Below are 16,138 nucleotides of genomic sequence, written 5' to 3'. Positions count from 1 at the left end.
TTACAAAATCTGTAACCAACTGTTCTTTTGTTTCTTTACTTTTATTTCATATATTGTTTTACCTTTAGAAAAAGTTGTCCTTAACGGGGGGAATCTTGTATCGAGACTGATCCATCTGTTAAAGACTTGTCTTTGAATAATTTCAAAGAATTTTTCTTCAAACAATACTTTACCAATTTTGTATGTTCACAAAGTTGTAATAGGTTTTATTAATTATATTAAAAAAAAAGTCAATACATTTTCCAAAATATAGTTTTTAAAAATAAAATTGCCCTTGATTCTTTTTGTTATTATGATATACAACAATAACATAAGGTAGGTTTTGGTACGGAGACAAGACAAATTATATGTCTAGTGTTTGTTACGAATAGAACTGGATATGATATAATTTAATGATTTAGAAATAAATATAAAAAAAAGTATTGACGGATGCGAGGATAATTTTCTCTCTTTGACTTGTCAAGTTGCCCCTAAAGAATGAATTAAGGAGTTCCAAGCAGACAAACGAGTCCTATATATCTATTTTTTTTTGAAGTATATAATATTTATATACAACAAATGCAACAAATAAACTCACACACACTCCTCACATTTGTGAGGTTTGAACCCCTGACCTCCTAGGAGGCTATAGACTACGACACCGCTAGGCCAAAAGCCTTTTTGGTTGTATCTGGAAATTATAAGTACACATATTTGATAATCTATTGTTATAAGAAAAATATAATTATTACACTTTGTAATTATTAAATCTACAAAATTTTAACATGATAATATAAGGGTTGTTTGATTTTTTATCGATTAAGTTCCGAATTTGTTAAGTTGTCTCTAAGCATTAATCCGTCCTAACTCCTTTGTAAATAGTCTGAATAATAAAAGTTACTATTTTAACCTTATTTTTTCAAAGTCGAGCCCAAACAACCTGCTATTCATTCGATTCGACTCGACCGTTAACACTTAGACATGCATATTGGCATCAAATGATTTCCTACTATGTACATCAACAACATAACTGCCAATGAACTGTAACTTTTAAGACAATCAAAGTTAAAAGCAAGAGGTCATAAGCTAAACTAAGAGGTTCCTTGATCCATTACACACAGTTTTCTTGTGAATATGAATATCACACTGTTTGAAGCTTTTTTTTGTCAATCTTCATCAGAACTATCATCTTCACTGCTGTATTCACTACTACTATCATCATCAATATCAAGTTGGACATGCCGAACCTGTATAGGTTGCGGCCCCTTTGCAAATCCAGGAACATGGATGGGTTGAGTCTGTTGGTCCTCGGTCCTTGGAGGTCCACCAAGCGAGTCCAATGGTGGCAAAGCCACTGGGTCGCCAGGCTTCCATCCGGCTGGAGGAAGGATTGGTAAATCTGTAGGCAACTGCACAGGCATCCCAGGCTTCCATCCTGATGGCACCACAATATTTGGAGGAAGCATATCTTTGATTACCATATTCGCAAGTGAATTAGGGTCTGATGGGTTTTCAGCCAAGGGCTCGACGGCGAATTTCTCGTTCTCTGCCAACTTCGGTAACCCAACATCAAGGTCAGCAAAACTATATAACTGAGAAGCGCGCATTTGCTCCTCCTGAGGGGCAGGTGGGAGAGCACCTCGGAGAGGAGCTGTGCCGGCGCCAAATTCTGGTGGGGCGAAGGTCGTGTAGCTGATTCTGTGTGCATATGATAAAATATCGGATAAATTTAGCTGAGTTGCAACTGTGGTGGTAGATGAGCTCTCTTCATTCTCTTCAACTTTTGATCTTTTCAAGCGGCGGTAATCTGAATAATCATCAACTAGGATATCAAGGACCCGTTCAGCTTCTTTAAGTTTGTTAGCGAACGCCAGAATTGCGGAATCTTTGGATCTGATTTCGCGAGTAATTTTCTGCTTGGCATCTTGAAGGTCAAGAATTTCTTGAAGTTCAGTGACGGATTCAAAGAGTTGAGTCTGAAGAGTTGTGAAGAGGGCGATGATTTCTTTAGACGTGGCGGGAGATGAATCTGGTGAAGATACGGTTTGGGTAGAAAGAAAGGTAGGAAAAGAACCACGGAAGGTACTACGCCACTGAGCTTGATTAGAAGAGACTTCAAAAAGTCTTGATGTGAGGGACGCCATCCTTAGAAGGATCGACTGAGCTCTAGATAGAGGAGGAAGGAGTGGTAGTAGGGTTAGGGAGGTGGGCGTGGTTAACAAATTTGGATGCAAAACAGGCGGATGCGATTGTGGGATCTGCGATGAGAATTTCGGAGGAGCGGGAGTTTGTAGAGACGGTGAATTAGGGTTTGGCAGGCCAAGACGGGCTGGAGACTGTATAATCTGGTGAGGTACATTCTGTAGCATTTTGAACTTCTTCTATGAGCCTGTTTGGTAACAAACCAATACAAAGTTTTAGTAACCGAAAGAAATAATAATGCAGTCTTCACTGAAGTGGAAACTACAACATAAATCAATCCATTCAGTGATTACATGATTCCATAAACGCATCATGGAGTTGAAGGAGCCATTCAGTGTACACTTTTTTAAAGAACTCTCAACGAGAAAGTTAACATGTTTTATAGACTCTGCTTCGAGTTCTAAGGAGTGAGGACCCAAATAGAAAAAAAAACAATGTACATGTACTTCTTTTTTGTGCTGAGTTCTAATTCTAAGTTCCATTTGCAAGTACTAATTGCCTTGATCTGCAAACTCACTACCACTATTCTCAAGGATTGTTGGAATATATGTATTGTTTAAGCTATGATCCTTGAATTGGCTCACATAAGTACTTGTCTCCATATTCTACTTCATGTAAGCGATGATGACAATTTTTTAGCAGACTACTCAAGATTGTAAGCAACATTGGCTTAATATTTAAACACTTGATTGTTGTTTGTTCGAGATGCACATATTGCTATTATAATATTGGTTGATGCCTATAAAACCAACATTAGAGAAGATGAATTTAACAGTTTCAAAATCACATAAGAGAGTGATAAAAGCAAAACATCACAGTCAAGAACAGAAGGCTAACCGGATTTTGCACTACAATAATATTTGTAGAGAAGTGTTGCCATAAACTTTGGGTGATAGAGAAGTGTGTGTTCAGGGTCTCAATTGACCGAGTGCTTTGACTTCATTATTTTCATGAAGATACACCTTGGAAGCATCTTGATCAAATCGGTGTAGCGATTAGCTGCCTAACTTGACTAGGTTCCAAACCCCATAAATAATGTTTTGCTTGCTTGTTTTTTATATATTGGGGGCATTTTTTTGGCTTTCCGCCATGAGCATCAGAAACCTCAAGATCGGCCATGGGGCAGGACACTAGGAATGCCCAACATTAGCCTTACTTTCAATTCTCTCACAAATATGTAGAAATGCTGAGTTCATGGAGATAATTCCTTTACATGTGTAGCCATATAAAACTAGATTTCTGGCCCATTCTGAACAGTACATATATATAAAAAGGAGAAAATGCAGATGAAGGGGGAACACTAGCAGATATATGAAAGTCGCAGCAGAAGAGATCCAACTTAAAAAAAAACAATATAAATCAAGAACCCACAAGAGATCCAACTTCAAAAAAAACCCAATTAAAATCTAGAGATGAGATATGCCTTTTCGATCAAGTAATGAAAAACCCTACAAAATATACCTTTTCGAGCAGCCGAAGGAGGAAGGACTTGAGCGACGAGGGGAAAGGAGGAGGCCGAGAGCGACAATGGATCAGGACTGACCGAGTGGTAGCGGGGAGAGCCGGGACCGACGAGGGAGGAGGAGGAGGAGCGAGGAGGACTAAATGGAGAAAAAGGATATGGAAAGCAAAACTCGGGTAAGCATGAATTTGATGTTTGTGGGTAACATCTCGGTCACATCCGTTATTTGGTAAACACGGATTGTTACCGAGTCAAAGTGTAACCAACTCAATGTTAACCCAATCCAGCCCAAAATAAAGTGCAACTCAACCCAATACTTATAGTTTGAAACTAACTCAAATCAAACCAAAATGAAACCCAACCCAAACCGTATGGATTGATAGAGTTGGTCGGGTTGATATTTTGATACATTGAAATATTCTTATAATCTTGAATTATTTCTTTTACTCATAATTTATTTTTCATCATCAACCATTTGATACAACTTATTTATATTTCTTACGTATATTACATTCAGGTAATTTTCTCAATTTACATATATATGTTCACAATTACTGYATATATATATATATATATATATATATATATATATATATATATATATACGAATAAGTTATATAGAGATTTTAATAGATTGAAAATATATATATATATATATATATATACGAATAAGTTATATAGAGATTTTAATAGATTGAAAATATGTGTATATAAAGAGCATACGTGATATGTAATTGTCTAATGTATATATTAATAGAAATTCACCAATCATATTAAATCCAAGAAATAAAAGGATATCGGGTTCATCGGGTTGGATTGAGTTCAAATAATAATAACCCAAAATCAACCCAATACCTATGGTTTGAAAATTTTATAACTCGGTTAGACATTGGGTTACTTCGGGTTGAGTTACTTCGCGTTGGGTTGATTTGATCGGGGTTTTAGCACTCCTATGGTACAGTGTTTGGTAACACTGAACATGACATGACAAAACTGTCAAAACGACCGGATTGTCTCTGACAAGAGAAAATTGAACAAGTTGTCTAAAATAATGTTTGATAAGACAAAAAAACAAAACAAAAATATTAAATGATAAGATTGTCGCTGACATATTTTGTTTAATATTGTTTTAATACATAAAATTTACAGCAAGACTTTTCAAGTAAATAATTAAATAATTTTATTATGAATATTTATACATAATCTTTTATGTGTGTGTATATATAATTCATACCAATCTCATTCAATATTATTTACCAAATTATTATAAACAAAATATGTTTAGATATCTACATTCCAACATCAATGTCCTAAACCAAAATTACAACCAAACAAGTTGTTTAAAAATGTACGAATACCAACAATGCATTCACAAACAAAATAACTAAGGGGCCGTTTACCAAACACTTACTTGGGTAAGTGAACACCAAATCACATTACCTTACCGGATGAATATGGTAAAAACCAATAATCTTACTTGGTAAGAGCAAGACAAAGACAAGGAGTCTTACCCGATAAGTGAGGGCGACTCTTACCACGGTAAGCGCTTACCAGGTAAATTGTTGCATACAATAACGTTTTGGTGGACTAAAATCTTACCCGGTAAGTAATAATAGTGTTAAATTTTACTGGTAACCGCTTACCGAGTAAGTGCTTGATAAACCGCCCCTAGCATGCAAATTATTTCAAGAATGATCACATACAAAAGCTTCACTTGTCTTCTTGTAATATCACCTTCACAAATTCTGGTTTGAAAGATCCATCCCAGCCTTTCCAGATTCGTAATCAAGTCGGGTTATTTCCAAAATACATGTTAACACATACGATTTGCATATTATTAAGACCCATATCCTTCAACTCGTTAGGCAAAATATCCAAAACTTTACATACAAACATGACGGAAACATTTTAGGATTAAAGCGATTCAACATTTTACGATTTGCATCCAAATCATACACAATCGTAGTTGGTTCTTGATTTCTTTAAGTTTTGTTCAAGTTATACGACGACAACTAAACGGTCTAAAGCCGTCAGGTTACAAACCAACCAACATAATCGCACCCATTTCAACTTATATGAAATATATAGTCGTACCAATGGTTGTATATATGCATTATATGATTGTACCATGCAACCAACATTCCGACCAAGTGTGCAAGTTTGACAGCAACCTTTGTGCGAGTTTCGTTGTAGGTGTCTTCACCATACATCGACTCATCGAGTGAACATATTCCACCTATATAGGTGTTATTTCAAGTGAGCGAAGTCAAGCTACTGTATCAGGTGAGTTTCATGTACTTTTACTGGGACGGATGAAATGTGCAGATAGTGTAATGTCATGAGGTATTGCATGTTATGCAAGTTATTGAACATGATAATGTCCAATATGTATGACGATGAGCGCAAGAACCACGTCATCCATCGGTGCCTTGGCGGTGTTTGCAAGGGACGGAAAAGCCCCAATGGTAGTAAACCCATAATGTGAGGATCGGCTTTCCCGTGTGAAATAGATAGGTGTGGTCACATTAAACAACGAGAATTAATATTGAACAACATAAACGTTCAGATTTTTTTAAAATTCTCACCGTAAAAAAAAGTGTTCGGAAAATTTCTACAAAAATGCACACCGCGTAACAAACTAGGCCAAATGCACTGGGATTTGTTACAAAAGATTAAAAAAAAAACTGAACGTAATTACATTAACATTCTATAAGGTCCAAAGATTCGGATTTAGAACATAAAAATACAAGATTGAGTTTGTTTAAACGAACTCAGTATATCCCAAACAGATGTAGTATCTGGACCAATCCTGGTCTTAACTCGTTCCATGGGGAGTACACCGAACCACGTTGACCCACATTCACACACCACGGGTTGAACCAGTGGGTGGTTTAGTCCACTACAATCTACATGGTCTAATGAAATGAGTGATAGATCCCAAGTAGCCTTACTGAGGATCTTTGGTATGATCTCATGTAAGGAAGGAAATCAAAAATCTTGACATTTTGAGTGATATCCACTACTCTAAGGTTTGCTTCTAGTGCTACCTTAAGAAAATAGTTGAAAGTGTCGATATTTCGAACCACGGAAGCAATATATGCAACAGGTTGTGTCGTTGATGCAAGAAGAAACTCTTCATATCTTTTGTTGACGATATCAGTAGAGCTGGCGTTCGAATTCTTTACCTGAGTATTGCCAGATATGTCATTGGGCACTCCGAATCCATCTCTACGAATGGAGGTTGACTTTTTTGTGGTCAAAAGAGTGGCAATGACACGAACTAGGTGCGGAATGCATTCTGGATCATATATCACGTCTGCACCCAACCTGTGCATATATTATTCATGAAAATTGCGAGTGAAAAAGAGGGAGAGACGGATGGAAAGAAAAGTATATGGGCATCTCCGATGTAAAACACCAAATTTTTGCACTTTTTTGGCGCAAAAAATGAAGCAAACAGTATATCAACTTCAATCGTATTACACTATTTTTACACCAAAAGAGAATATTCTAAGGGGCCATTTACCAAACGTTTTCCGGGTAAGTGCTTACCAGCAAGAGTCACCGCTCTCACTTGGCTTATCTGGTAATAATCTGGGCCATACAAATAGATTGTTGGTAAGCGCTTACCATGTAAGAGTCTTCTCCCTTCACTTATCATGTGAGATTTTCGGTCCTTGCTATGCCTCTTACTGAGTAAAATTCTCGGTCCTTATCATGCTCACCCAGTAAGATAAGTACACCCCGATAAGCCCTTACCTGGTAAGTGTTTGGTAAACGGCCCCTAAGTATATTCTTTTTCATTTCAGTTACATAGATTTTCAATACTATGCCTTTATTTATCAACTTAACAAGTGACGCCCATAAATTATTTATTTTCATGAGAACTTAATAAATTATACTATTCATAACACCAAAATGGTGCATTCATTGGAGATGATTTGGTGCGTTCAGTGGAGATGGTCTAAGTACATATACGAAGTGCTTACACTATGTCTGGCATCAGATCTCGAAGATCACTCTCAAGTGCAGATTCCCACGGTAGATGTAAGCATTTGACCTGGAGTCAACAGCTAAGTTAGATATACACAAGCACATATTACAAGTTTACAAGAATATATGACCACACATACAGGATGGAGTTTTTGTTGGTTTTGTAGTCTATGAATCTAAATTTTGTGGGTTTCCTTCTGTTAATCAATATATGCCTTTTGGGTTTTTATGTAGTCGATTAATAAAACACACGCAGGCCTGAAAGTTCATGCTGAATTGGATAAACACATGTTAGTTTATTAGGTAATAAAATAAATCGGACAGGCAGAATGTTCGAGTTTTTCCAATGTTCAAACAGTGAATATATTCTGTTAATTACTACTTTAGACAGGTATTCACTTATATGTGCATCAGTGTATGTATATTTCGTAACGTACTCTTGGTAACTTCCGCCAAGTATGGTTTTTGTATAGGCAAGCTGCCCAAAGATCAAGAAACTTTTAATAGGTTTCACTTCTGAAGCATATACAATAGACCAATTTAGGTCAAATGGTGTAATTGACGAAAGTTTATACACAATGGCATGCATTCATATGGTTGCAACCAAGGTTTTAAAAGGCGGAATCAGGCCTCGAGGCGTTTTCCCTCAACGAGGTGAGGCGTAAACCTCGAGGCAATCCGAGGCATAAGCCCCGAGGCGGAAATATATATACACCAAAATACGTATATATACTACAAAAATATATATACATTTATATACAATATATAATACTAAATTAGTAAGGGAATTGGTTCAGCGGTTCTTCACAAAGAAAAGAGTGAAACAGTGAGATAGACTGAGAGGGTGTGGAAAACATCGTTGCTTGGAGGAAGAGGAAGGGTCAAACCACACTTTTTGATTGAGGAGAAAGTACTAGCTTTTTGGGTTTTGAAATATTAAAGTACACATTGGGGCCATTGGGCTTTGACTTTTAATTAAAAGACACTTATACTATAAAGACTAAAGAGAAGTATTACAACTGCCATAAAGCTTATAGAAAAAGCCAAAAAAACCATTACCAGAGCAAATATTTGAGGAGTACACCTCGACATCACCTCACGCTCACCGAACCACCTCACTGAACCAAGGCGTAAGCCTCGTCCAGGGTCCAAGAGGCGCCGCCTCAGGTGCGTTTTTGGGCCGCCTAGCCTCGAGGCATATGCCTCAAACGATTTTTAAAACCATGGTTGCACCATCCAACTATTTTTTATAGAACAAAAAGGATTACTGTTCGCTGTATAGTCTTAATGCCGATTCCAGATTATGTTGCAAAAGGACATCTCTCCTTGGTATTACAAGAAGGTCTAGAGCATAATCCTATAAAGTATCACAATCAGGAAAATCATAACAATTCATTGTGCAAGTTGCATTTCTTCAGCAAACAACCACAGAAAGACCACAAAACTCAACTTCTTGCATGCTAAAAGGCGCATCTTAAAATTTTCAATATAACTTTTATACAGATTTCTCCAAGGTTGTGATAAAAGTTGCTTTTTACCATAATTTTAAAATGGGATCAGAGCTTACAGCTTGGTTGACATAAATTCTTATAATTTTCTTCCTTAAATACAAAATCAGATGCCCCCTCGAGAGCAAGAAAGTGATGTGGCATGAAGGTGAAAAGGGATGTAGTTTTGTTGTCCAAAGGTGAATGTTACTTGCTACTATTTTTACTTCTTTTTCCAATATTCCTAGTACAATGTTTGAGTTTTGGTAGTGCGGTGCAATAGAGAAAAGATAAAAAGACATAATGATGCAACTCACCTTGTTTGGATCCTCAAGAATGCCTTCACTCGAACAAAATCGGGTACTCATGCAATTTAGCTCCAAGTTAACTTTCAAATTGGCTAAAGTTGAAAGGTCACCATCAGTTAGAAGCACCTGCATTGCATGGATTAGTTTAAGATGTTAGCAATACAAGCTATGGATGGGACTACATCATAGATATATTTGACATCAGAGTTAATTAGATTTTTCGTCCCTGTGGTTTCATCTCGGTTGCAAATAAGGTCCCTAACCCTAAAAATTCATGACTAGGGTCCTCAGGTTTCAATTTCGTTATGGATCGCACCCTTAGCCCTAACTCCCGTTTTAAAAAACTCGGTTAAGTCAGGGGTGTTTTGGTCTTTTCACTCATTATTTAAAAAAACATTTTAAGGCGTTATATAATGTATCATTTAGAGTGATTTTACTTTTGGTCCATGTAGTTGCCCACTAGCAACTCTCGTCCCTATTTTGAACTAATTACAAATTTGGTCACTCTAGTAGCCATTTTGCTTCACTTTTGGTCCCTGAGGAAGACGCTGTCCATTTGCTCCCGCTAAGTGAGAGCATGTGCTTTGCACGCTAGAGGCAAAAATGTTCCAAACACCCAGACTATTTATTTACCCTCATTGCCCTAAGTTAATCCCAACGAAGTCACCATCTTCTCTTTATTTTTTACAGCAGCTTCTATTGCATCCAAACCCTAGTTTTTGGACATCGGTGTTGAACCAAAAATCGAATAGGCAAGAGCGATCTGTGATTGTGGTTCAATAGCCATCATACGAACGTCTCGGACCTCCACAAATCCAAGACGTAGCTTCTAGTCTTGTTCGATGGATGTAAAAGAGTAGAGTGTGTAATTTACTCTATTTTTTCATTTGACCTAAGAATTCGTCTTCTAATGTTATTACAGGATTCTAGATGTAGGTTTCTCGGTTGGGTTGATGGACCAATGTGTTCACGAGCACTGCAAATCACCCCAATCTCCCTAGTTTGTTGATGTCAAGGAATGAACTTGAAATGCCGGTGCAAACTAGGGTAAATGAAGCTCGTAAATGAAAGTTTATGTTTTTCATTAGTTGGGTGACATTTGCCATTTTTTTCTTGTTTTGATAAAAGTAGTTAGATATGTGATGTCTTTTTTGATCAAGATGTTCATCGCTGTAACGTAATGAAATTCGGATGGTGGATCGCTACTTAATATGAATGGAAAACTTGTTGATGGTGATGTTGGATCGCTACTTAATATGACATGCAGTTTATAGGTACAATTCTATATTGCATTAGATACAATTGATTAATATCCCAAGTTCCCATTCGGGCATGAGAACTGGCATACCATGATACTTCTTCCAAATTCCATGCAAAACAAAGATTATAATGAGATATCAGGAACTAGACACCATCTGCAAACATGGCACATGCCTAGCATGGTCAGCATAGACCTTCATGTCCAGTGTTGTTTGTGTGTGTGGATAGAGAGATGGTGTGTGTATGCGAGACAGAGGGAAGGAGAGAGAGAGAGAGAGAGAGAGAGAGAGGAAGGAGATACTTGCCTTCGAGGGTTTCACATGTGCCAGACATATGCCAACCAAACCAACGCCTGATCCAAGCTGCTCTTTCATGGATCAAAACAAAACACAGAAGGAAAATCATTGTAGGTACTCACAGATGGCAATTTGCTGTTGCAAAAGTACAATAGCCAGTGGGCTGAATGGACATCAGAGAAACATAAAAACCTGCTACAACCTAAGATTTTTCCGTATATTCTTAATTTACACATTTCCTGGTAAATTGCTACTTGCCAAACTACTGGAACATAGTAGTTGTGCACAAGCACTTCCATTAAGTCATGAGTTTCCGCATGATATGTAAACGTATGTAAGATAAACCTAGATGCCGCATGCTATGACAAATAACCATGTATCTATGTAACAACTAGGTCAGACACAGAATCCTCAAGATCTTAAAATACTACGACCGGACAAGCATAACATTCATTATCTTCAGTTTGTTTTGCTAGTAACCGATGCCAGCTGACCAAGACATCAGCATATCAACAAAACAAATATAGCAGAGACAAGAATTCAAAGAAAATTGTGTTAATATGGGGTGCAGGCACAAAGTATCCCTTATTGTATGGACATTAAGATATATTTGGGAACTTCATTCATTTTCAAATCGCATACGAAACATGCAAAGGATGTTAAATCTGAAATTTCATGTGCAAAAATACATCTAAGACACAACTGTTGCAATTCCTAAAAGCATAGTCATTATTATGTGAAATATACCTTTATAAAGCCTTCCTGGTTCTATAAATGTGTTTCTATTAAGTTCAAATCATTACATGTACTGCAACACATTAGATCCTAACTTGGCCAGCCTAGAGATAGTGAAATAAAAATTATCAAATAAAAAGAAAATTTTCCATGTATTGAATTTGGAAGTGTATTCAGAGACAATCTTACCTCAAAACATGACTTCATTGAAAACAGCTCAGGACACGAAAGAATGAATTCCGATAAGAACAGGCTTGAGGGCCATATGGAACAACTGAGCACACCATGTCAACAGTTACATATGTTGATTTGTTACAAATACACATTACATCATGCATATGATAATGCAGACACCCACAAGCATAGAATCTTGGCTTCATCTCTATTGAAACAGGACAAGTAAATTACATTAACAAGTTCATGCATAAGAATGGATCCACAACCAGTTGGATTATATGTTACTGAAGGTGCAATGCCGCAAAGGATTGGTTCAACATGAGCCACTGCTCATCCAATGAGCCAGCAACAGACAAATCTTTTAGCAAGTGAAGGGAGTTATAAGAGGTATAGAAAAGCCTAGATTAATATGAACACTAAATAACACGATGATTTGAACAATTTGATGTTGTGAGGTGCTTAACCCTTGATGCAAGAGCATGGAAGAATGCCATTATATTGGAAATCCGTAAGTTCTATTCACATATGTAACTTCTTTGCTTCATTCTTAGCCTGTGACTGCTAGTTTAATGTTTTTGTTGGTGCAACCACCCTGTATCAAGGACTTCTCTGCATATGAATACATAACTAAGCTAATCAAACACCAAGTCCACTCAAGAAGCTTCCCATCTTAAATTCATATTCTTGTGAATGAAATGGTATGCATGATGCAAGAATTTAGTGATATAACGTCCCTACTAGTAGCAATAATGCCTACCCAGTATCTCCTTCAAGCATGTTAAGCGAACATTGAAGTGGCACTATTAGTTTCCTTAGACTTTGGCAAACTTGGGCTTCAACATGATCTTCACAAGAAACCAAAATGAACATGCAAAATATATATTACGGATGAAAATTGATGAATTACTGTTCACATACGCTTACCAGAAGGGTAAAGAAACGAAATTTTCCTAATGATCCTTGAGTCTCCCTTCGCTAAATCATCACCCTTTTACATAGAGGATAACATAAATGCATGAACCTTTTTCTTTATTTTTTTTCTTCTGCAACCTTGGTAAGCAAAAACAAAATAGCATGTGTACCTTCGACGAAGTCATGTTAAATGCAAATTGTTCATAAAGTTCATCGGCAACAACAGCGCCTGCAGATTCAATTTCAAGAATAACCTTTTTCAGGAAAGACCTTACATAAGGTGCGCTAGCTTTTCCATCCTGCAGTGACATTAAAACAAAAGATTGAAGAATTAGTGGATCATATTAAAAGGCAGTTGGTCCTTCATTGATGTAAATATTGAGCTGTTTTATGTCGTCTTTAATAATTAGTATATTATATATACTTGCATACTTAAGATTATAAATAGAATGAAGTCAAGTTTTCTTGTTTGTGGGTTATTCATATTTTGTTTTCTTGAAATATCAGTCGTCCATCAAGAACATGGCTTAGTTCATTATACACTTAACTACATCCCCTCAAGTCATATGAAATTAAATCCAAAACTGGTGTCCCCTATGTTAGAATCCCCCCCCCCCCAAAAAAAACATAAAAGCAATATGACTCCATGTTTATTTTGTACATTCCATGCATACACGCATACAACCCAAAGCATTAGAGCTACAATTTATTTTTGAAGACACGGAATTCTTAAGCTAGATTTGTTACCCACAACACGCCTGCAAAGCAAAGGCACCATCTCTTATTCTGAAAGAATACGAGGTTGTTCTCCCAAGAACTCTACCCTATGATAATCATCCTATTGCCAATGAACTATCCTGTCCACGACTAAAAACCTGTCAATCAAGTTGTCAAATCTTGTAGGGAGAAGCTTACTTATAACTATTCACGTATAAAAACATTCACTTTTCCCTTCATTCTTAAATTCATATTTTGGAGGTCACACATGCTACTTTCTATGAATTTTTATTTCCATTTGCACACCTCAATCTTTGGCCATGGTGGTACTTATATAATCCAGTTACCCCAAAATTAACTGAACCCAGGGCCATGTCGGATGGCATACCAATGTGAAATTGCGAACAGTATATGTTTTGGTTTTAGCCTATGTTTTAGCTCAATTCCTTCTGGCTTTTCCCTCTAGTTTTAGCCCATTTAGGCAGGTATAACGGTTTAGAGATTTAGCATTCTAGCCCAGTGCCCGAATGGCTGAATTCCTTCTCTTTTACCATATTTGGCAATTCGTCAATCCCAATTACGATCGCATATCTGCAATCCCTTCACCTCCGGTCTCTAATTTGACGATTAATCTCTCCTACTCAGCTAGTCTCATTCATCTTAATTTTCAGGATGGCTAATATTATTATTGAAGTACCAAGCACGACTTTGTTTAATAATCTCTCTTTCTTGTTTGACGAGAAACCTCACCTGCAATTTTGTTGACTTCATTCATCGTGATATTGGTTACCATTGTTGATAGCACTATAGCCCTTTAGAAACATGCAGAAAAGTTGATAGTTGTGGGAGAATTGGTCCTACAATTGAGCTAGGGTTTTTCGAGAACTTGAGGTAACAACAGTTGGTGAACTCCTTTATGCTAATCCTTTCAAATCAACGTCTTATTGGAGAAAGCTGGTTGTGAAAGAACTGATTGAAGATTTTGTTTCGAAGAATGTTAGGAAAATAATTCCATTTAACTAAAATTTGTATGTAACTTTGTCATTTTAAGACATTTTTGTTGTTTTAATTTGTATGGTTTTTAATATAATATATGACATAAACTTTTATATTTTGTTTTATTCATTACTCATCCAATCAATCTATAGTCTTTGTACAAGTGTGTCAGGCTCTCCAAAAAGATTGGAACAGCCCTGATTTAACCCATATGATTTAGCTCACGATAATCAACCAATGTGTAATTAAGATGTGTGCTTGATATGAATTAAGAAGCTTAAATAGGATTCGCGGATATATGTGTTTGTTTAAAATTTCATAAATAATCCGTGTATAAAACCCTGAACACTAATTTGAAAAAACGAAAATTGCCGACCAAAATAGTGTCATGGGAAGGAACTCACGGCTCTGCTAATACATTGGTCCCAGATGAAATTCTGAACACTCTCCGTGATTGCACCCCCACCACAGTCTCTATGGATACATTGGATTAACGCAGATCATGTCGAAAGATAAAATATTAGAAAAGAAAAATCACTATACACAGAGGCATAGATTTCTTTCAGGCAGAGTGAATCCAAAGAAGGTGAATTTCGGTTATTAGCCGAGCCGACGGGATTAACGGCTTACCTAGAAATGGAGATTAACGAATCAGAAGGTTCCATGGCGAGAAATGCTGAAAGCAAGTGGAGCCATGGAGGATGGATGGCATCGGCAACGGCAACGGCATCAGCATCGGCACCGGCACCGGCACCAGCACCAGCACCGATCTCTGCCTTAACCATCGTCGGATTGCTTTCCACCGCTTCAAAGCTCAAATTCGTTGATTTGGGCGCTCAATATTGTTTTCATTCAAAAGTTTAGGGTTTATGGTTGGAGGATATTAACATGTTACCAACGATGGGCTTGTTTACTAAATTTTTTATTCGGTATCGGATAAATTTGTCTGTCCGGTTAGACCGGTAGTGTTGTTTACCTTTTTTATCTGAACCAACAGTTTGAATAACATAAAAGACCGATTTATCCTAAATATTAATTATTTGAACATCAAAACAAAAAATCATAAAGAGACCGATAATGGGGTATCTCATATGGAAATGAGGTGGTGCTTTCAATAAGGGGTAGGGATGTCATTTTTACGGCTGAATGGGGACAACACATCATTCTATCTTTGCGATTAAGTCATGTTCTGTGTGAATAAACCGTAAGTAAACAACTCAAATGAGCTGTGCGAATAAGCCAGATAGACCAATAAGTCAGATAGACCAATAAGCCTATTAAGCAGCAAGTAAACAACCACTAACTATGGGTTAAGAAGTGATAAACCCCAAGCTAGCATTTGGAACGCTGATTGGTTGGACATGACAGAACTTTTTCAGTTCGGGTATGATCGTGTTTGTCCGGTGTTTAATACGGCTAAGACTGGATGGAATAGAAATAGACAAGTTGCCCCCAATAATTATTTTATGATTTTATATATCATATAATAGTTATAATCAACACAACTAAAGTAAATAATTTAATTTATAAATATTTTTACACAATTTCATATACATTAATATAAAATGGTATCAGATTTGAATGGAATTTTTTATATAATTGATGATAGTTTGA

General features: G+C 36.7%; 2 protein-coding genes across 2 annotated transcripts; both read right to left on the bottom strand.

The window, feature by feature from the left end:
- Positions 1–969: 969 nt before the first annotated feature.
- On the bottom strand, positions 970–3,764 carry LOC112524578 (mediator of RNA polymerase II transcription subunit 4). The gene is made up of 2 exons (XM_025134466.1): positions 3,643–3,764; positions 970–2,368 (listed from the first exon to the last, which is right to left on the bottom strand). The coding sequence occupies exon 2, from the start codon at positions 2,346–2,348 to the stop codon at positions 1,146–1,148; it is 1,203 nt and encodes a 400-aa protein (XP_024990234.1). The 5' UTR covers positions 2,349–2,368; positions 3,643–3,764; the 3' UTR covers positions 970–1,145.
- A 2,554-nt stretch (positions 3,765–6,318) lies between these two features.
- Positions 6,319–15,353, bottom strand: LOC112506719. Its single transcript, XM_025110996.1, has 10 exons — positions 15,155–15,353; positions 14,929–14,998; positions 12,982–13,110; positions 12,824–12,887; positions 12,657–12,744; positions 11,912–11,996; positions 10,997–11,053; positions 9,441–9,557; positions 7,633–7,703; positions 6,319–6,970 (listed from the first exon to the last, which is right to left on the bottom strand). The coding sequence occupies exons 1-10, from the start codon at positions 15,307–15,309 to the stop codon at positions 6,559–6,561; spliced, it is 1,248 nt and encodes a 415-aa protein (XP_024966764.1). The 5' UTR covers positions 15,310–15,353; the 3' UTR covers positions 6,319–6,558.
- Between the last annotated feature and the right edge of the window lie 785 nt (positions 15,354–16,138).

The sequence above is a fragment of the Cynara cardunculus genome (assembly GCF_001531365.2).
Source record: "Cynara cardunculus var. scolymus isolate 2C chromosome LG 1, CcrdV1, whole genome shotgun sequence".
NCBI classification, from domain to species: Eukaryota; Viridiplantae; Streptophyta; class Magnoliopsida; order Asterales; family Asteraceae; genus Cynara; species Cynara cardunculus.
The sequence above is the reverse complement of the archived record's forward strand: the minus strand, read 5'-3'. Positions and strand labels throughout refer to the sequence as shown.